This window comes from Oncorhynchus keta, chromosome 17 (genome assembly GCF_023373465.1).
Source record: "Oncorhynchus keta strain PuntledgeMale-10-30-2019 chromosome 17, Oket_V2, whole genome shotgun sequence".
Classification (NCBI taxonomy): Eukaryota; Metazoa; Chordata; class Actinopteri; order Salmoniformes; family Salmonidae; genus Oncorhynchus; species Oncorhynchus keta.
The window spans coordinates 18,912,823-18,935,979 of record NC_068437.1 but is presented as its reverse complement, the minus strand read 5'-3'; the positions used below and the strand labels follow the sequence as shown (position 1 = coordinate 18,935,979).

At 42.7% G+C, this 23,157-nt stretch overlaps 1 protein-coding gene across 5 annotated transcripts in view; it reads left to right on the top strand.

Annotated features, from left to right (window-relative positions):
• The window catches only part of ntrk3a (neurotrophic tyrosine kinase, receptor, type 3a), a 298,611-nt gene extending 278,663 nt beyond the window's left edge, over positions 1-19,948 (top strand). For all 5 annotated transcript variants that reach the window (XM_052465650.1, XM_052465647.1, XM_052465649.1 and 2 more), the window contains 2 exons: positions 5,581-5,739; positions 12,834-19,948. In XM_052465650.1, coding sequence (XP_052321610.1) covers positions 5,581-5,739; positions 12,834-13,019 — 345 coding nt within the window. In that variant the 3' untranslated portion in view covers positions 13,020-19,948. The remainder of the gene's footprint in view (positions 1-5,580; positions 5,740-12,833) is intronic.
• Positions 19,949-23,157: the final 3,209 nt, after the last annotated feature.

Sequence of the window (23,157 nt, the reverse complement as noted above, 5' to 3'; positions counted from 1 at the left end):
TCAACTCAATAATGTATTTTTGGTCACCGTCCAGTGTTTTTAGAGAACAGGTGGTGTTTTGACACAGTGGCTGTGGACGGTGACCCTGCATTTACCTGCCTCATGATGATGTGTTTGTTGACCTTTACTGATACCTGCCCTGCCCTGCCCTGAACTCTTTACCTTTACTCATGCACAAATGCACAAGGAGAAGTGATGCATGCTCAATATGTCTATTTGTGAAGATGTGCCACGTCTAGGGCAGAACCACGCTTGCTCTATTTTGTTTGTAGCAAAATAGTATTTCTTTGACTTCTTCCCGGTGACCAGAATATAGAGCTCTTAGCCGAGATGGGAATGGAGTTGCTGAAGCTGTGCTGGCATTACAAAGGGATTATTACTGTGGCACAGGGGATTTTCACTAGATACAGACTGTAATTGCCATTGTGAAAAAGAAGTTACATTTGCAGTAAATGTCAAATAGTCCATTGAGTCTCATCCTACTTAATGTGTTCTGCAGGCTACTGTTCCTTAATGGTACCTTCGCAATAAGCAGCTCAGTAAAATGGGTGGCAGGTAGCCTACTGGTTAGAGCGTTGGGCCAGTAACTGAAATGTCGCTAGCTGGAATCCCCGAGCCGACAGGGTGAAAAATCTGTGGATGTGCCCTTGAGCAAGGCACTTAACTCTAATTGCTGGTCGTGACCCCACTCTCAGAGGGTGTATCAGGGGAAGTTGGGACATGCAAAAAAACAGATTTATATTTCACACAGAAATTCTTTTTTTTCACGTCCCACCTCCCCCTGAGACACCCTCAGAGAGTGGGGTCATGTGGCTTTTCTCCTTTTAGATACTAAGGTAAGGTATAGAAAGAAAAGCCTGTGAGAGACGGAATCACCACAAGACTACTACCAGGACTGCTGGACTGCCCCCTGTTGGTCTGGCAGCGTCTTTGGGACTTTGCCATTTTGGACCTGGGCATCTCTGCCAGACCAGGCCTGCTGTATGGTCCACTGACAGAGCAGAGAGATTAGGAGGTCGTAACTGCATTGGACACATTCCCTGTTGTTGAGTGATTATAAATTGGGGCGGCTGCCAAGAACATATCTCCCTGACACTGTTGACATATTGACGTCCGCTCCTCTCCTTCAGGAAAACCAAGAAAACTGCCCTCAAGGGATATGACACAGTAAGCAAGAGCACAGTCTGAGCTGGGTTTTTCACAGGCAGCATATCTGACAGCCACATCTGTATAATGAAAATGATGCCCGGGCTCCCCCAAACCAAATTAGCTGTTGGTTCTCAGTCTGCAGGCAGGCACACAGATCTGACATGGCACTGTGTTTGTGAGCTGAGAAGTATGACATGGCTTCATAGACCCTGTTGGAAACGATACAACAAATAGCAAGGCTATGTGAATCTGAAAGGCAACGCGAAGGCAGGCAACCTTGACATGCACATGAATGTGCATTGAGCATGTGTCATGCAGCAGTTTGAGAGGCAGAGGACAATGTTAGCATGACATCACGTCATAGAGGAATGCATTTTCATTCAGATCACTGTTTAACTAACTATGCTGGGTGTATAATTCCTTTACATTTCCTCAACAGCCACTGTTGGTAAACTGCAATGTTAATCCAACAGTCCAATGCCATTGTCCCAAATGAGGAAAGCTTCATTATTATGATTCATCTGCTCTTTAGAACATAATGACATACAGTCAGGTCCATAAATATTGGCACCCTTGATAAAGAAGAGCAAAAAATACCGTACAAAATATCATTAAAGATCCACCACCATATTTGACTGTAGGTTTGAGGTACTTTTCTGCATACGCTTCAGTTTTTCGACGCCAAACCCACCACTGGTGTGTCTGGCCAAAGAGCTCTATTTTCATGTCATCTGACCATAACGCCGCCTGGAATTTGATAAACGGTATTGGCACTTGGATTGGAACCGGGGGCTATGGTCTGGCGACATGAAAATAGAGCTCTTTGGTCAGACACACCAGTGGTGGGTTTGGCGTCGAAAAACTGAAGCGTATGCAGAAAAGTACCTCAAACTTACAGTAAAATATGGTGGTGGATCATTGACGTTATGGGACTATTTTGCTTCCACTAGCTCTGTGGCCCTAGTTAAGGTCAACGCTATCATGAACTTCACCAAGTTCCAGGACGTTTTAGCCAAAACCTGGTTGCCTATACCTGGAGGATGACACTTGGCGGCAAGTGGATATTCCAGCAAGACCCCAGGCACACATCAAAATCCACGAAGAAATGCTTAATTGACCACAAAATAAACATTTTGCAATGGCCATCTCAGTCTCCGAACTATAAGCGCAGACGAAGGATATCAAGGATCTGGAAAGATTCTGTATGGACGAATGGTCTAAGATCCCTCCCAACGTGTTCTCCAACTCATAAAACATTTTAGATATAGGCTCAGTGTCATTATCCTCCCACGGGTAGGGTGTTGGAGTTATGAAAACAGGGGTGCCAGTATTTATTTTTTTACCCCTATTTGATAATTTTATTATTAGCTGTTAAACAACATCTCATTCTCTGAGAAATTGTATTAGTATATAATAATGCAATTGTCTTTTTGTTTTGCATGCAATATGTGTATAATTAGAGTATTTTCTTTGCTTATCGTTATCAGTGGTGCCAATAATTATGGACCAGACTGTACATGGAGGGACAGTATTGAAAATGTATATGACGGTTGCTTTAATCAATGTATATGTTATCGTCAGTCTGAGTACACAAATTACCTATACTTTAATTTCTCTCTATATGCTAATTGTGCTATGCTTTTAAATTGTGTTGGTGTTTTTGTCATCACCCTGACAGTTTTAATTCCGCTACAAGGGAAGGCCACACTCTGATTGATATGCTTCCACGGTCCGTCCGTTCAACCCCAGATTGAATTCAGGGTGGTGCTTGCCAGGGAGAAGCCATTAAGATTGATTGAAATTCAATCAATTAATGTAATCTCCCAACACACAGACACACAAACACATAAACAAGTTAACAAATACATGACTCCGAAAACCAGATCTAGTCTTCCAAGACAGACAGAGCTACCATAACAAACACAAATCTGTCTTGCAGATACAGGTAAATGCCAAAATAAAGGAAACACCAACATAAAGTGTCTTAATGGGGTGTTAGGCCCCCACAGGTCAGAACAGATTCAATGCACCTTGGCATAGAACCTACAAGTAACTGGAACTCTATTGGAGGGATGCAACACCATTCTTCTACGAGAAATTCCATAATTTGGTGGGTTTTTAATGGTGGTGGAAAACGCTGTCTCATGCGCCGCCCCAGAATCTCCCATAAGTGTTCAATTTAGTTGAGATCTGGTGACTGAGACTGTCATGGCATATGGTTTACATTGTTTTTCTTTTCATGCTCATCAAACCATTCAGTGACCACTCGGAGCCCTGTGGATGGGGGCGTTGGCATCCTATGGGGACATAGCCACTGTAGCCAAAATAATGGCCTGCCCAGCATTTTATACCTGACCCTCACAATGACGGGATGTTAATTGCCTAATTATCTCAGGAACTACACCTGTGTAGAAGCACCTGCTTTCAATATATTTTGTATCCCTCATTTACTCAAGTGTTTCCATTATTTTGGCAGTCACCTGTACAACCTATGAATCCTGCAAATATCATAGAACTGTGGTAAGTCTTCAAAACGGTATGTGAATTTGTATCATCCTCCTGTTCTACTGTTTTGGACACCAGCCTGCATTCTAGGGTGTGGTGTACCATGTAGTGCCAACAACATTGGTCTGGTGAAGAACAATCTGTCCACAGGAAGTCAATAGTCAGGGGTTCAGCAGAATGGAAAGAGTGTCAGGTCATTGCAGCAGGGATACCAATTGACTTCTGAGTCCCTTGCAAATGTACTGTACTGGTCCTTCTGTAGCTCAGTTGGTAGAGCATGGCGCTTGTAACGCCAGGGTAGTGGGTTCGATCCCCGGGACCACCCATACGTAGAATGTATGCACACATGACTGTAAGTCGCTTTGGATAAAAGCGTCTGCTAAATGGCATATATTATTATTATTATTATTATATTACTGTACTAGGAGAAGTCATAGGGACTTCCCATGACATTCTGCCCTGTTCCCTGTCAAGTATTGATAATGAGGTAGGGCTGGGAGATTGTATAGTAGGGTAGAGCTATGACAAAGGTGAGGATTCGAGGTAAGAACATTTAAGTTGATTTTACAGTGGATATTAGGGTTGTAGTGTGGATTGCATGATAGACAAATAGCCCTTTCCCTAATGTGCCAAAAATGCATTAAAACTGTTATGCCCTTCTCTCCACAGCACACACACATTTGAAATCTGCATCTGCCTTATTTACAATAAGCTATATGGGTTATTTATATGATTGAACACATGAAAACATTTTATTTTTGAAACATCCTGCCCTTTTTTTCTCTTTTCAGCTTTGGAAGAAGATCACTAGAGTGTGGTAGTTGTTAGGGTTACATATTCACACAGGCTTTATGGGACCTGGTCCGGCAGACATTTTACCATGATCTCATTAATAAACCGTCATAAATCTTTAAAAAGGAGAGCAGGCGGACGAGGAGGAGGAGGAGGAGGAGGAGAAGGAGGAGGGGGAGAAGGAACGGGTGAGTATGTTGAAGATGTTGTAAAACGGAACAACTTATTATAATGTTCAGCGGCCCAAATTGAACAAAGAAAACCAACAATACATAATCACCAGAACAGGAACGGATGCTATAATACACTGTTATTATAGATGGAGACCGTGGTAGACCGTTCCTTTGTAGCTACAGTATAATTCATGTGGGAATGTAATGTCAACTTCTTTTGTATTCACATGCTCCGTCAATACCTTGACCCATAGTGAGCTCAGTGCTAATGAGCTCTGTAATTAATATGCAGCTACCACTTAAGAGTTGAAAGTAGCAATAATCAGACATCCACCATTGAAACGTCACTCTTGTTCAACTCTTCCACAGATATGATTAACACAGTGCAATTTACATGAATAGGAAACCGATTTTGAAACGATCCTGTTGAGTTAAAGAGGAGGGCGCAGATGATTAGTACCTCATTGTTTTACTCTTATAATATCTGGCAGTCAGACAGACAGTGGGAAGAGAATGCTGAGGGGAAGACATTTATGTTGCTGCATGGCTTGAAGCTGTCAAACTTCTTTTAATGGATCCTTTTTCCTTCCCTCTCTTGGCTCCATCTTCTCTTCCTCCTCCCAGCTGAGCCTCATTGACTCTTCTTCATCTTCTGTGTTACAGGGCTGTGTAGGTTTCCCTTCTTCTCAAATATTTTATAAGAAAAATACACGTTTTTAAAAAAACAACAACTAGAAAAGACCATCTAGAAGTATTCGAAGTGTGTCTGCTGCATGCCTTTCGGTGAATATGTCATTAAAAAAAGTATTCTTTACAGTTTCTTTCACATGTACAGTAGTTTTCTTTTTTTTTCTTTTTCAGTTGTGATTTAACCTTCAAATCCCTTTGAGCCGTTAGTCCAAGTCTATAACGCTGTGTGCTGACATCTGTTGTTCTCTCTCTCTCTCTCTCTCGCTTCCAGGTGGGGGGCCACACCATGCTGCCCATCCGTTGGATGCCCCCTGAGAGCATCATGTACAGGAAGTTCACTACAGAGAGCGACGTGTGGAGCTTTGGTGTGATCCTCTGGGAGATCTTCACCTACGGGAAGCAGCCATGGTTTCAACTGGCCAACAATGAGGTACTGTAGCTTACTTACAAGCTCTTAACCAACAGTGCAGTTCAAGAAAGAGTTAAGAAAATATTTACCAATTAAACTAAAGTAAAAAATTATGAAAAGTAACACAATCAAATAACAATAACGAGGCTATATACAGGGGGTACCGGTATGCAGTATGCCTGTATTTTGGGTTTAGGAATGTAATCCAATATGAAGGCTGTTGACAGACCTCATGGGCCAATTGTAGAGATATTTCCTGTTCCGTTGGCCAAGCACACCCATCTTCGTATACTGCCATTTTTTCTGCAATACAGTGATGATAATAAGCAACATAACCACACAATGCAGTAACCTGCATTCAACAGTTGTTGCCTTGGCCAAGACTACCATCCAGTACAGTCTCTTACTAATCCCTAGAATGGTGCAGTGTGAGATAGGTTAATTGGCCTATTCTTAGAGTGGCCTTTGGGCTCAATATTGGACCAGAAGAGAAATCAATTAAGACGTAAATCAGGGATGGGCAACTGGCGTCCCACAGCTCCCCTTTTGAAGGCCCTCGGATCAGCCCCCCTCAACTTACTGTTGCGAGTTAGAATAGTAGAATACACATGGTGTAATTTTGAAATTTGGTTGTGCATCAGCAGTTTTTCTCTTGTTATGCCAGTCACTAGGCAGGATTCCATTGACCCAGGTTTATACGACAAAAGCAATGTGATAAAAAAATGTTTTTAAAATGCCACATGTGAAATGGAAACGGCAGCAATAGGAGGCATTCTGCCAAGATGGACAGCATTTTTATCTGTTCGACATGGGTGGATTTTTATTTTTAACTTTCTTTATTGCGACAAATGATGATGGAAACTGTTTTTCAAATAAATGATGATTGCCGAATACTTTTGAAGATACACGGGACACGTGCTGTTATCATATCATATAAGCCCCACTCCACATTTCATTCTAAATGCCTACTGCTTGCAAAATCTTTTTTTTAAACATTTTTAATAACGTTTCTTTGCAGGACAACGATTGTGCTGACTTTCAAGAATGCCTGAATTGCGTCACTCTTTTTTGGAAACACTACAACCAAATTTTTTTTTATTTGAGACTATGTTTTTACAAAACATTTTTACTTTTAGATGTGATGTCATTATATCCCGCAGGTTTTTATCGTCACAAGATGGTTAAATGGAAACACCCTTGCAGGCAATTGACACATCTATTTTCTATGCAAACTTTCTACATGTCAAGAAAAAAAACACTGGACAAGTTAATGGAAACATAATTACTGATAGTCACTCCATTAGCCCATGTCAGCAAAACATTTTTAGATTAGTAAATTAGTCTAGTAAATTAGTATAGTGGCCAGCTATCTGAATTTAGTAATCGTGGTCGCCATTGATTTTGTTAGTCAGTCTCACTCAGATATCGTATTAAAAACTGCAGACATTTTTTTCCACTCCATGGCAAAATTAGTAGAATTGCATGAAATACGTTACAAAATTGCAAAATCTTCTCTCCGCCCCATGGCAACATATGTAGTATTGCTGCAAACTTGCTTTAAAACTGCAATGTTTTCTCTACGCCCCATGGCGAAATTAACTGGATGTCTGTCTACTGTCAAGAGTGAGGCCTTTAAAATGTGTTTATGGATGTGGGTGAGTACGCAGACCCGCAAGCAACTGCGGCCCCTCGTGATGAGTTCAGATTAAAGTTGCCTATCCCTGACTTAAGCAAAGATGACAAGAGAGCAGCACCTACATTATACTAGTGTGAGCTGAGCGTGTTGAAATCAAATCATTCCCAGTCTCAACTCCCACTTACACACAAACACACACATGCCTTTCAGACACCATAAATCACACTAAAAATATAAAGGGTAATAAGAGGTGAGCAGCCATTTTGTTGCAGGTCCTCTATATACAGTACATGACAGTAATGATAATGTGCAGTCAAGTGCCACTGATCTTCCTCTCAAGCAGAAAGACATCACACTGTAGACATTGACAGAAGCACTATACTAATTTACTGTTCTGCAGCGACTTTGGTGAAATAGTGGGTTGCAATAATACACAGTGCAGACCACCAAACCTAAAAAATGCATAATAATTAAAATGTCAGAACAACACTGCTTGGGGTTCTAGCCAAACATCAGCATGTACAGTTTGACAGGGACATTGTTTATCAAATTAAGATATTTACGGCAGCATTCAGCTTTTCTAACTTGTCTTATTACGTTGAGAGCTGAAAAGCAGCATTATAAATCAATGCTGAGGCCAGCCATAGGTAGAGAAACAACAAGGTCTCCCACGCCAGAAGTATTTTATAAATATGAATTATGTGGAGGTGCAGTGAATGTAAATGTAACAAGGCTGGGCTGCAGTCTGGGGGGCTGAGGTGACTCACTGACTGAATGCCTGTGGAAAGAGCTCTTCGCCTTCGGGCTACAGTTGTGCAGACAGCATATCACGCTGATGACAACACAGCCTCTCACTGTTCCTAAAATAGACACAGACTGCACAACAAAGCTATCTAACGCAATTGTAATTGTTTAACCCTAGATTTAAGTAGTCTTATTTTTTGCTAAACAGGTTTCTGTATAATATGTAGCAATAAACACACCTGCTATCTAATCACAATGAGCAGCAGAGCAAAATAACATGACAGCATAAACAACATAACATAAAACTCAAGAGTGTGCCTAACTAGCATTGCAATCCCGTTATCATCCCTGACCTGTTTGACACAGCACAGAGTGGATTCATTGGTAATTATTGCTCATGATAGGTTATATTGTCTTTGACTGTGTATGTGAACCTGAAGCTATTCTCATACCCATTCAACAGAAAACACCAGATCAATAGGTTATCAATAATGTCAGGTTTTTGTTTCATTTTGAACATTTTATTCTCAGCTGGGGGGCAGGAGCAGCCCACTTCAGTGTATTAGTGCGCAAAAACTATACCTCTTTCTCTCAATATTGACCACCATTAATTGGATATTTCATTGATGTAAAATATAATCGTACTATACCTGACAAGTACGGTATGTGTGGTTTAGGTCATTTTCCATCCATTTTGATTGTGCCCACCCTCGACTACTCCATTGGTTTCCTGCATGTGGGCACAGCTGCAGGAACGACCCCCCTCGAGCATGCCATCTTCATGCTTGTGCAACACTTTTGATATTCTGGATTCTCTCTGATTGTCTATGCGATTAAAATGTGGGTCAAAAGGGGAATAAAAGTATTGTCAGAGTGTTTTGTTTAGGCTATGACATTGTAGTATAATTAATATGCAATGTTTTAGCTTAAACATGATGGGTAATCTGTTGTGTTGGATAGCAGATGTAACAGATATACCAGCCACCCCACCACTCTCTTTATTAAATCTGTGATAAAGCTGGCGTGCACACCATACACCGCTTCCGAGTATATTCTTCGCTAATGTTCAGTCTGGATAATAAAGTACATGAGCTCAGGGCGAGGATCTCCTTCTAGAGAGACATCAGGGATTGTAACATACTCTGTTTCATTGAAATATGCCTCTCTTGAGATATACTGTCCCCGTCCATACAGCCAGCTGGGTTCTCAGTACATCGTGCAGACAGGAATAAAGAACTCTCCGGGAAGAAGAAAGGCGGAGGTGTATGTTTCATGACTAAATACTCATGGTGTGATTAACTCAAGTCCTTTTGTTCACCTGACTTAGAACACCTCACAATCAAATTCTGTATTACCTAATAAGAGAATGCTCTTCGGTTATAGTCACAGCTGTGTATATTCCCCTTCAAGCCGATACCACGATGGCCCTTTATGCAAACTGGAAACCACAAATCCTGAGGCCGTATTTATTGTAGCCGGGGATTTTAACAAAGCAAATTTGAGGAAAACGCTACCGAAGTTCTACCAACACATTGACTGTAGTAGTCGCTCTAGAAAAACATTGGACCACTGCTACTCAACTTTTCTAAATGCCTACAAGGCGCTCCCTTTGACATATCTGGTAACGACTCCATTTTGCTCCTCCCTTCCTAGAGGCAGAAACTCAAACAGGAAGTACCCGTGCTAAGGTCTATTCAACACTGGTATGACAAATAGGAATCCATGCTACGAGATTGTTATGATCATGGGGACTGGGATATGTTCCGGGAAGCCTCTTAGAATAACATTGACGAATACACGGATATGTTGACTGAGTTCATCAGGAAGTGTATAGGAGATGTTGTACCCACTGTGACCTACCCAAATCAGAAAACGTGGATGGATGGCAGCATTTGTGCAACACTGAAAGTGAGAACCACCGCATTTAACTATGGCAAGGTGACTGGGAATATGGCCGAATACTAACAGTGTAGTTATTCCCCCCGTAAGGCAATCAAACAGGCAAAAACAGTGAAGTCGCAATTCAATTGCTCAGACACGAGACGTATGTGACAGGGTCCACAGACAATCATGGACTACAAAGGGAAAATCAGACATGTTGTGGACACCAACGGCTTGCTTCCGGACAAGCTAAACACCTTCACCCGCTTTGAGGATAACACAGTGCCACCGATGGAGCCCGTTACCAAGAACTATGGGCTCTCCTTCTCCGTGGCTGACGTGAGTAACACATTTAAGCGTGTTAACCCTCGCAAGGCTGCCGGCCCAGACGGCATCTCTAGCCACGTCCTCAGAGCATGCACAGACCAGCTGGCTGGAGTATTACGGACATGTTCAATCTCTCCCTATCCCAGTCTGCTGTCCCCACAAGCTTCATGATGTCCACCATTGTTCCTGTACCCAAGAAAGCAAAGGTAACTGAACTAAATGACTATCCCCGTAGCAATCAATTCTGTAATCATGAAGTGCTTTGAGAGGCTAGTTAAGGATCATATCCCCTCTACCTTACCTGACACCCTAGACCCACTTCAATTTGCTTACCGCCCCAATAGATCCACAGACGATGCAATCTCCATTGCATTGCACACTGCCCTATCCCATCTGGACAAGAGGAATACCTATGTAAGAATGCTGTTCATTGACTATAGCTCAGCCTTCAACACCACCACACTCCAAGCTCATCATTAAGCTCGGGACCCTGGGTATACACCCCGCCCTGTGCAACTGGGTCCTGGCCGCCCCCAAGTGGTGAAGGTAGGAAACAATAACTCCACTTCGCTGATCCTCAACACAGGGGCCCCAGAGGATGCTGCTGAAAACCATTCCACCAGCGGTGTACAGAGGTGGGAGGAGGAGAGGAGCACAAAGAGACATCAAAAGCACCTCAGGAGACATACAACCATGCCTGCCCCTGCCAACACAGACTGCATATCTGCCAACACTGCCCCACATCCAATAAAGTTTGTGGATCTCGGATTGGACTCTACAGTCACCAAAGAATTCACCGTTAACTCAGTGGAAGTCATCATCGAATGCAATGGACAACCATAAGAACTAAGTAAGTAAAAGTAGGCCCGATTACCAACAATGACAAGACAGTCTACATGGAGGAGGTGAGGGCCCTGGGAGAGTGGTGGCAGGAAAATAACCTCTCATTCATCGTCAACAAAAACAAAAGAGCTGATCGTAGACTTCAGAAAAATACATTTGGCTTAGCCCCTAAAACCCTCACAAACTTTTACAGATGCAAATTTAAGATTTTCCTGTTGAGCTGTGTCACCGCCTGGTACGGCAACTGCACCGCCCGCAACTGCTCTCCAGAGGGTGGTGCTGTCTGCCCAACGCAAACTACCTCCCCTCCAGGACACCTACAGCACCCGATTTGTGAAGTCGATGATCCCGCCCCGTTTCACCCCTTTCACCTTGGTTAGAGGTCCTCTTTATTAAGCCGTACGTCATCTTCATGCAATTCCGTTCCGCTACTGAACGAAGAGCATAGGGTTTCACCACAATACAAGACAAGATGAAGGAGCGACTAGTCTCATCAGAGGTCATATTAAAAATAAAAGTGATCTTTTCATTCAAGACAGGAGAAACATTTTGTTTCAAGTGATAATAAAACATCACTTATAGGAATAGGTAATTGTTTACACATTGCTAGCAATCCCATAAAGCCATCGCAGAAAACCACATTTTCATCTTGTTCTGTGGTTTGGTAACTTTTCACAACAGAGCCTTCAACCGTGGACGTTCCCCATTGAAATGAATGACAGCCGACGCAACGGACTCCTCAGACATAATGAATGGTGCATTAGTGGTCCTCGTCTGTCTTTCAGTCCATATTCAACTGATGGTCTTCTAATCTCCTAATGTGTAGCGTACCTACTAGCAAGCTAGTTAAATCCATCCACAAAGAACTTAATATAAACACTTATTCGACAGTGCACTCTGAAGAGGAAACAATGATACGATATAGCCTAACAACATCACACGGAAACAACTGGTCCTCTTATATTTTTATTCCAGCTTGCAAAAAAAAAGTATTAGGAGGAAAATGGCTGTCTGTTCTGCCATTGTTCTCCTTCACACAAGGGCTCTCGCTAATAGCAACCCTAGAAGGTTTGACTACACAGTACATTCTTGTGCTAGGCTGCTATAAGATGGAAATTGGAAAATAATGGACCCACAATGTGGTATATATACTTAATGCATTGCTTAAATGGTGACCACAGCCCTCCTGTAAATACATTTCAATTGTGTTTCCAGCCTGCTCCATTGTAATTCTATTTCAAATTCGGCTAACAGTGCAGCTTTAGGCTTCACCTGGCCCCCTGGCCCCAAGCCTAAAGCCCAATCGAATGTCCTGCAACCTTATTGTTACATGTATAGATAACAACCTATACAGCTCACACACTCCTAATTCCCACCATACCCCAGAGGGATCACATGTAAAATGATACATGTCCCGATTTACATCAACAGGCATGTCTGACAACACTGCATCTGTATGTTTGTTTATGCGCACTGCATAACCTTTCACTTCTAAATATTCCTTATGGCCTGGACATTGTGCCCATGTAACAGTACACACATTGTGGTGCTATAGCCTGTGGGATGGTAGTAAAGGTGATTAACCAAAACATCATTCTGCCTGTAAATGTCTCGTGGTGCTCTTGGTAAACAGTAAAATACTCTAAATTGGGTTGTGACCTCTTTCGCTCTCTCTCGCCCCCAGGTCATCGAGTGTATTACGCAAGGACGGGTTTTGGAGAGGCCACGAGTTTGTCCCAAGGAGGTGTATGACATCATGTTGGGTTGCTGGCAGAGGGAGCCCCAGCAGAGGCTGAACATCAAGGATATCCAGAAAATCCTCTATGCCTTGGGCAAAGCCACGCCTGTCTACCTGGACATCCTGGGCTAGTGTACGTTGGGGTTTGTCTATCTATCTGTTTTTCTGTCTGTCTCTACCCAACAGATGAACAAAACCACAGGAATAACCCAAACAACGAGCACCTTATTGCTCCACTGTCAAACACCTACAAAATGGGGATGGACTTAAGTGCCTGCTACTCCTTTCGATACACTGGATAACAGTATTTAAAAAAGCACTTTTACATTTTGTTTACCTGCATTTAAAATTGTACAGTTACTGAATACTGTATGAAGAGGACATTATTTCTTTTTTTGGTAAAAACAGCCTACTTAAAGTATTACACAAAAAAAAAATGCTAGAAAATGACTCAATTACAAAAAGTACACAGAAAAAAAAAGCTGAAAACCCTGGAAAAATGGTTTGCTTTTGGTATCCTGACAGCTTGACAGAAGATCAAACTCCCAGGTGATTTTCTTTTTCATTTTATAAATATATATTATATATATTTTTTATTTATTTTTATTTTCAAAGTGTGGATATCTGCCATGTTTCTTGCTAATGTCACCTGTTGGAGATGACCTCTTGTTATTGGCAAGTCAGACAATTGGCAGGGACTTTTTGAAGAAAGCCTTACTGCACTCCGATTGGCTGGATCTATTCTCTGACTCTGGATCCGACAAGGCGATTGGCTACTGAGAGGAAACAGCTTTTCATTGAGATGTGGAACTCATAGGGAAGACAGAGCCAACAATCAACACAGTCATCTTAATTTAAAATTGAATGTATATACTGTAAATTTCTATGTCACAAAAATATGTTAACTTATTTAATTTCCTATTTAGATTATTTTAGTTTCTTGGTGTGTTGTAATGGTGAGTGAATCCTATAGATATTTTGATAATCTTTCATTTGTGTTACTATTTTCTTCACCTGGTCAGTGTGTTGTTTCTGTTGCTTTTAATGAATTTAATTGTCTTATCATTTGATTTGGATATTTGATTACAATGTGACCTTACGAGTCAGGATGTTAGGTTGAGACATGAACAGGAAGTAGACTGTCAGTAGCGTAATCATGATGTGAGCTTAGACAGACTGAGCAGGATGCATACAGTTACAGTATGAATTTATGATGATCTTACATAGCGCCCCCACTTCCCCTCATTCCAGCTCACTGTTGTTCTTTCAGTGTAATCTAGTCTTAGATTTGCTCTCAGCCCCACATTCTGTGTCACCATGTATCTCATGTACATCTAGCCAGAGCAAAGAGCTATAGCTATGATATAGCATTATAAGCTGTCACTGGCTGTGTTCTGAAAATGACATTTATATGGCATTGTATTATACTTCATCTTGTTTTCCTGGTTGTGGATAATGTTATTCTACTGCCTTCAGATAGTCATGACTCTGATGTTTCAATTTCTGCAGTTTATACAGGAAATGTGCTACTAGACACTATACATTCATATAATAGTAGTAACTGTCTCTCATTTTCCATTCTCTGTACACGTACATTCAAGTTAAAGCATTATTGTAATGCAGGCTTGAGAATGTTTTCTTCTCTCAATGTGCGCAAGATTTCTGCAAACGATCCTTTATCTTTCTCAGCTCTCCCAATGTTAAACAATAGCAAACATGGCAGACCACAGCGACGTGAATTATTCATTACGTATTAGTGATGGAGCACTCTGTAGCTATGGGGGCTGTTTGGAACATTACGCTGTGATGACAAACACTGGGGCTTTGGGAGAAAGTGCTCCTCTCTCACGCTCACTCTCTCTACCTCCCTCTCTATCGCTCTCTCTCGCTCTCCTTCTCTCGCTCTCCTTCGCGCTCTCTCCTCTTGCTTACGCTGAGTAATGTAATCATTCAAGGTTGTGTTTAGTCTCAATAACACCCCAATGATAAATCCATAATTATTCAATGCTGAGCCAAACCATGTTTTGCCTATCTGCATTTTTTTTAACAAGGTGATATATTATTATGTGATCAATTTCATATTAACGTTTATGTACAGAATCATTTGCCTACTTCAACAAAAATGTATTTTAAAAGCTTCAATATGAATTATCTGGTCAAACTTACAAATACTGTACTTTTCTTTCAAATTAAAAGTTCCTTCGCGTTAGAATGGCGAGATACTCAAAGTTTTCTCATCTTTTTTAGCAAGAGGTTGAAAAGTAGTTTTCCCATCTTCTACCTAATCACAACATAAAAAAATACTCTTCACCTTAATCTCTGAATTCTCATCTACAAAGTTTCCTAGGTGCATCTGGCTTGGAAGGGAAAGTGACAGGAACATTTGTTGATCTGGTTTCCTATTTTATTTCTTGAGAGATCCAGTCATTCTCTCTGTATGAACGAGCAGGGATGGGGAGGATTGCAGAAGCTTTCAAAGACCGGTGTGTGACTCTGACATACTGTAGTTATGTATGATAAGATGCCTCTTCCTTTAATATTCCTGTCGTGTTTGAGGCCTCCTGCTTTCTGCTCTCTGCATTCAATGACTTTACAATTCACCTGGCTGTATGAGTCCTGAGCTCCCACACAAAGTCATGGAGATTTCCCCTGGTAGAGCACCACAGTACACTCCTCTCCTCCAGCCTGTGATTGTGGCTCCACTGGTAAACAATTCTGCCCTCTTCCTCTCCTAACACCTCCTCCATGGATGAGTGCACAAATTACAGACTGGTTATAATTGAAGAGAAAAAAAAAGCCATTAGGGCGACTTAGGAGATTTTACACATCATATGCAGTGCACAGAGACTATTAGTGCCAGATTAGGTCCTAATTGGAAGGAAACAGACATGTCACTTCTAAGGTTGCTTCCCAAGCTAAGCTCCTATAGGAAACAACAGACTCAGAGCCTCATTTATTTACAATTTCCACACTGGATTGAGAATGTAGCTCAGTTGTTGAGCATGGCTCTTGCAATGCTAGGGTTGTGGGTGTGATTCCTACAGGGGACCAGTATGAAAAGGTATGCAGTGGTTCTGGATAAGCGTGTCTGCTAACGACTAAAATGTAAATGTTCCAAGGTAACCTTGAGGGAAGGAACTTATAGGCAACCATGTAAGGAACAGTGCACATTGATAGTCTATACTATCATATTGAAATTAGATATACCATAGTTTGATAACAGTTACCGAAATAAAATACGCTCACATTACCCTCCCTTATAGCCCCCCTTGGAATGTGCTGTATAAATCCCAGTGTAGGGGACGTTGTGTTTTCAGAAGGTGTCAAGACATCACGGCTCTTGTCACTGTATCCTCAGGATGATTCTCATCATTAGGTGTGTGACTTGACTGAAAGGCCAGAGCCAAGCATTTTACACTCCATTTACCTTGAAGCTGATCAATGCTCAATGACCCATGGACAGAGTACGCTTTAGTGCTGATGGTAGCAGCGGGAGGGGGATAGACTGTGGACAGGGCGGGAGACTTTGGGTGGACGATTGAGGGGAGAGAGAAGTGGAGGGCGTCATGTCTATGTCTTATTTATCTATCAGAGAGAATAGAGATGAATTAGTTGTTTCTAAGAATACCGGAGATGGCCTCCACTTACCGGAGATGGCCTCCACTTACCGGAGATGGCCTCCACTTACCGGAGATGGCCTCCACTTACCGGAGATGGCCTCCACTTACCGGAGATGGCCTTAATAACCGTAAGTAAAGTAACTGACCGGTAGGAGGTGATAGTGGACAAGCGCCTAAGGTTGCAACTCTAATGAGTTGACCTTGCAGAAATGGGGGAAAATGACCAATGAAATTAGGTTTTGGCTCCAGCTTTTAGATATCCTTTAAATATGATGGCCTGGCTGGGGGTAATCTCTTGAGGTCAGGTGAGGAGGCAGAGCAGGGCTGGGATAATGCAGTGAAGGTTGTATGCTTAGCATGTTTCAGCCCAGTAATATAGCGCTGTCTATTGGCCAGAGAGGAGAACAGAGCAGGCTGCCGGTGTCGTGTTATGGCTGCTGCAGTGAAGAGGTCGACGATTGATGAGGGGTTTAAGACCTTAATCATGATGGGGAGGAGTGAGGAGGGAGGCAGGAAAGCGGAACATTGCAGTTGAAATGAGCTCTCTTTGAGCACTTCATAACCCAGAGGCCTGCGGAGCTAGCTTGCTACAGCAGCACTCCTCTGCTATCTCCGCCTGTCCCCATACACACAGCAGGATCTGCAAGTTTACACCAAAAACATGGTCTAAGTTTTTTCTGCTACTTTCGTCATGTTTTGGGAGGGTAATGTTACTGAATTATGGACAGGATGAATACTTGATGGAGTCCATTTGCATCAGCTGCTGGCATTGCAGAACAGCCGTCCTAGCAACAACAGGTCGTTATCCCCTCTCTCTTTCCCTGCTTTCCCTGCACCTTCAAAGCATTTAATTAAAATGTCCTTATCTGATTTTAGAAACACTCCTTTAGTTATGAGACTATAAACTGGCAGTTATCCCTCTTATCTTGGAGACGAGTACAACGCTACAGGTTCAGGAGAGGGGTTTTGAAGAACCGTCAAAAGTCGATTTTGTGTTGCCATCTTCTGCCAGATGTTATTCCTATGACAGATAACTAAGGCAGATAACTATGGCAGATAACTAAGGCAGATAACTATGGCAGTTGTTTCAAAAGCAGTTTCACACATTCCTGTCTTGACTTAGTGTCGCATGGTTTTGTTGGCCTAGACTGATTGAAAGAAGGAGCCACAGTCGATCAGACTGTTGTCCCAGATGCATGCAGACACAGCACTAATAACACATGCATTATATCATGACAAAACATGAGAAAACAGAATATTTCCTCTCAGAAACATAAAAGAGGAGTGTAAAATGAAGAGAAAATGGGAAAATCCTGCCATGTACAGTCATGCATACTCCCACAAAAACGGCAAACCTGACTCCATTTCCTGGAGGGAGGGATGAAATTGACTGCAGCGTTAAGACTTCAGATGGGATGTCACCCAGGAGCAATCTCCTGCGCTGTCAGCAGACTTTGACATCTAGATTAACCTTGGTGCTGAGTTTTCAGAGTCTCATTGGAATGCAAAAAGCATCTCCAGCCCTCCAATCCAGGGCTCTGACTGCACTGCCCACCCTCCCACCCACCTCCCCGCCTCGCATCCCCGTGTTCTGTGTATGTGTGTGCGTGTGTGTGTGTGTGTACGCCTCTCTTTAGGAGATCTGAGGGGTTGTTTGTGCTCACTGAGTGGGAGGGGATGTGGGAATGCTGGAACGGATGCGATGAACAAACACCTACCTCCTCTGCCCCTGCCCCTGGCTTTGCCTGGCTGGCTGCTACAGTGGGAAGGAGTAGGCCAGAGGGCCAGTGCCGATAGTTGTGTTTAGGGATCTGCCTATTTGGGGATTTATCTCTCACCGTTGATTACAGGACAAGTAGTTTATCTATTTTTACACCACAGAGAGAGGATGTACACCACAGAGAGAGGATGTACACCACAGAGAGAGGATGTACACTACAGAGAGAGGATGTACACCACAGAGAGGGATGTACATCACAGAGAGGGGATGTACATCACAGAGAGAGGATGTACATCACAGAGAGAAGATGTACATCACAGAGAGAGGATGTACACCACAGAGAGAGGATGTACATCACAGAGAGAGGATGTACATCACAGAGAGAGGATGTACATCACAGAGAGAGGATGTACATCACAGAGAGAGGATGTACATCACAGAGAGAGGATGTACATCACAGAAAGAGGATGTACATCACAGAACAATGAGCAAAGAGAGAAGCAGAAAAGATCTTAAAACCTCTTTTACTGTGTCACCAATCTATTATTCAGTCCTCTTTCTCTGTTTAGTCAGCTTGCAGAGGACCTTTATGTTTTCACCGTGATTACAACCCGGAGCATTTCTATTTAAATGGTCTTCGCCTTTAATTGGTTTGCTTAACAGTTGGCATGGCGCTGAGCGCTGCCCTGAAGTTTACTTCTAAATGCAATACCTTCTGCGAGAGACACGTCTGGCTGTTTCAAGAATAGAACAATCTCTGATTATTGTGTCAATTCATGGTCTGTAACAACAGGATCAAAGACTAAACTAACCCCCGCCTCACCCTCACCCTGAGTGTTGCTATCACTAAATATTCTAGTTTGTTTTGATAACTAAGTTACTGTTTCTCTCATTTACCTCAGGTCATGGTGCCTGTACCCACTTGACACAGACATCAATTCAACTTCTATTCCACGTTGGTTCAACATGGAAACATGCTAATTTAACCAGTGTGTGTGCCCTTGCTGTTGTAGACTAGACTTGCTATTGTAGACTGTATTGGGAAAGAATATGGCTGGGGGTTCTAGGAAGAACAGAGTGTCTGACCTTGTCTCTCAACCTGCAGCACTGAGATTCTTCCTGCTTTGAGCTCATAGCACTGGGAGTTTCATTAAACTTCCTCAGATGTAGATGTAAACAAACCGAACGCAAGATAGATATGGTTTCTCTCTACCCGTCCGTAAAACCCTCCACCAGGTTGTTGTCATTTAGCAGGCACTCTTAACCAGAGTGACTTACAGTAGTGAGTGCATATATTTTCGTACTGCTGCAAAATACCACAATTAAGCCAAAGGCATATACAAAAAATTCATATTTCATACCACACTCACTGTCTGTCGATGATTAGAACCTGATGAAATTGAGAGCATTTTGTTCAAGTGTTGAGGATTGAGGGAGTGGCAGACAGCTGTAATGTTCCAGAATTCTTTAGCATAAGGAAGAAGTAAAATAGCAGTGAATAACCTGCTACTTCCTGAGTTTCCGTTAGCAGCTGTGCTGAGGAGATAGAGGGTGGTCCTCCTCAGAGGCAGGCACCTGCACTGACACCAGGAAGACAGGCCTGATTAGAAGAAGAGCTGCCAGGAACAGAAGGACGAGAGAGAGAGAGAGAGAGAGAGAGAGAGAGAGAGAGAGAGAGAGAGAGAGAGAGAGAGAGAGAGAGAGAGAGAGAGAGAGAGAGAGAGAGAGGCTTTGACTCAGATCAGACGTCATTAGCTACTCTAACTTTACTTCCTTCTCATACACGTCCATGCATTTTCTTCACTACAGTATTCCAGTTAGTTCTGTGGAGAAAGAATGTGGGCAAAGGCTGATATACAGTTTAAGGCTATTTAGTTTTTTAAAGTTCAGGGTATATAGTGTGAGTCAATTCATATTCCCTGGGATATGGTACTCCTCTGGAATCTAGATCACTGTGTGTGTGTGTGTGTGTGTGTGTGTGTGTGTGTGTGTGTGTGTGTGTGTGTGTGTGTGTGTGTGTGTGTGTGTGTGTGTGTGTGTGTGTGTGTGTGTGTGTGTGTGTGTGTGTGTGTTTTATTAGTACGTACATGGTCTTCTGACCAGAAACAGTCTCATCCACACTGTCCTTTCTAGTTCTACCCTTTGTACTGATCAGACACGCGCTGACGAGCGTTTGATCGATTTCTATAGGCATAGAGAACTTAGCGAAGCTTCACATTTCACTCAACGTTCACGCCGTCCAGTCACAGAACAAACAAAACAGCCCCCCCAGCAGCAAGCAGGGCTTTCATCCACAGAGGAGCCTATCAAGAAGACCCTACAAAGCCCTCAGCACGCACGGCACAGCGCTCGCTGCTTTGAAGCCCGACTAAACATGTCAGATAGGTTGTGAGCATCAGGACATGTCCAGACACAGACAGCATCTCGTCTCATTCAAACACCATGGCACAGCCTCAATGATTCCAGCATTGCCTTATTCTCCAATAAAGCAGAGTAGCAGACCCAGGTAGTCTGTCGAGTCAGTCAGTCTGTCCAGCCACTCCCGGTGTACATCTGCTGGGGACCTGCTCTGCCAGTCTAGGTGCCACCCCATCAGGGATGGGCCAACCTCTAGAGGGGAGGCAGTAGCTGGAGGGCAGAGGAGGACAGTACAGTCCGACTAAGAGAGATGTGACAGGACTCACAATTTCCCGTGAACAATATGACAAATCACACTTCAGATAAATGTTGGTGGGAGATAAATGTATTACAGTGTTGTGTTTTTCATTTACACAATGCATTGTATTTCGGGTTGTAGAAATACATAATAGAGGAAGTATAACGTTTTCATAGTTCTGGCAGTACATCACTGAGGTAAACCAACCATTGGGATACAATTATTGGTATTAATCAAAGTTGGATCCCCACCTGATGAAACAAACGATATCAGATACATTGTGCAAAGGAGGAAAAAACCAATGCATGTTATGCTATCCATGCAGCAGGGTTTCTACACTACTATACACACCAACACTTTTCAATAGCTTCTGGATCTTAACAATATTCTTCTCTTCCAGTAAATATTTCCTATGAAATGCAATATTTTAATGTCTGAAGCAGATGTCCGTTGCCATAACTACTGTATAAGAGTGTTGTTCCCTGTACATCTATTTCTCCACCTGGGATTAACTGAAGAGCTGTGACTGGAGGAATTGAGTCAAGCATTTATGGAAATGTCTCTCTGTCTCTGTGTGACGAGTACTTAGTGTTTTCATTTTCATCAAGCTATGTACGGTTGAAGTAATAACTTTGTGACGCCCTCTGACATCATCAGTAATGTATTTTTCGCCTGAAAAAAAAGTGCTGATACGGCTATTTCTCTTGAGTATTTCTCTCTCTGTCTCTCAGTGTGTCCAACCCTTGTTAGAGTGACGAAGGAACAAGGTGTGACGTTCACTCATGGTCCCTCTGATTGTAAAACATCTTTTCTCCATAGTGTTCTCTTTACCTATACATCTATACACTAAAAACAGCTGTAATTAAGTAGCTATGTATCCAATGATGATTTATGTAGAACTATTCTATAAATAAATTGAAAACCACAACTTCTATCATGTTTTTTGTTCTGTATGTGATAAATGTGCTCTGAAAGCAGCAGACATGATGTTATTACACAAAAAATATACTATTCAAAATGTTGATGGTACATTTATGCTGTACAGCTTTATTGAAGTGTACAAATGCATAAATCCTCATCACCATCCTCATCATCTGTTGACTACCCATGTGTAGTGTAGTCCAGATTTCAATCGACTCCTCACCACCCCACTGACCACCATTAGTCTGACCTTGAGGGGAATAATTCAGTCGTATTCAGCCCAGCAGGCTGGAGAATGATATAGCCTCATCTGTCATCACACTCATATATCCCAGACAAGGAAATCACTTTGCAGCCACTGCTGGTTCTGACGGTGTCAGTGGTAGACTTCCCATTAGGCAGAAGAGGCAATTGCCTCAGGCCTCACATCATCAAGTGGCCTCATGAGCTGGGCATAATTTTAAAAAGAATACTAGTAATGTTTTTTTTATATATAGAATACTCTGCTTGAGCCCAACCCCCCCTATGCTCCACTCTATTCCACCCTGACAAAGTTCCCGTGCAAGTATTCACGCAATACGTGCCTTTCATTTCAATTTAGCTGCAGCAATGAAGCGCATTTAAATTGTGGCAGAGAAAAGAAAAGGTAAGAAAGAATATTTCATTTGAACAGAAGCCCACAAGTTAACGCATACCTTTAGTAAAAAAAGACAGGTGCTGTTGATCGCCTGACGTACGTTGGACGTGGCAGGGCTTGAAAAATATTACGGACTACAAAGGGAAACCCAGCCATGAGTTCAATCGCACTCCACACTGCCCTTTCCCACCTGTCAAAAGAAACACCTATGTGGGGATTGCTGTTCATTGACGACAGCTCAGCGTTTAACACCATAATGCCCACAACGCTCATCATTAAGCTAAGGACCCTGGGACTAAACACCTCCCCCTGCAACTGGATCCTGGACTTCCTGACGGGCAGCCCCCAGGTGGTAAGGGTAGGCAACAACACATCTGCCATGCTGATCCTCAACACTGTGGCCCCTCAGGGGTGCGTGCTTAGTCCTCTCCTGTACTCCCTGTTCACCCACGACTGCGTGGCCAAGCAAGACTCCAACACCATAATTTAAGGTTGCTGATGACACAACAGTGGTAGGCCTGATCACGACAACGATGAGACAGCCTATAGGGAGGAGGTTAGAGACCTGGCAGTGTGGTGCCAGGATACCAACCTCTCCCTCAATGTGAGCAAGACAAAGGAGCTGATTGTGGACTATAGGTAAAGGAGGGGCTGAAGTGGAGTGGGTCGAGAGTTTCAATTTCCTTGGTGTTCACATCCCCAATTAACTATTATGG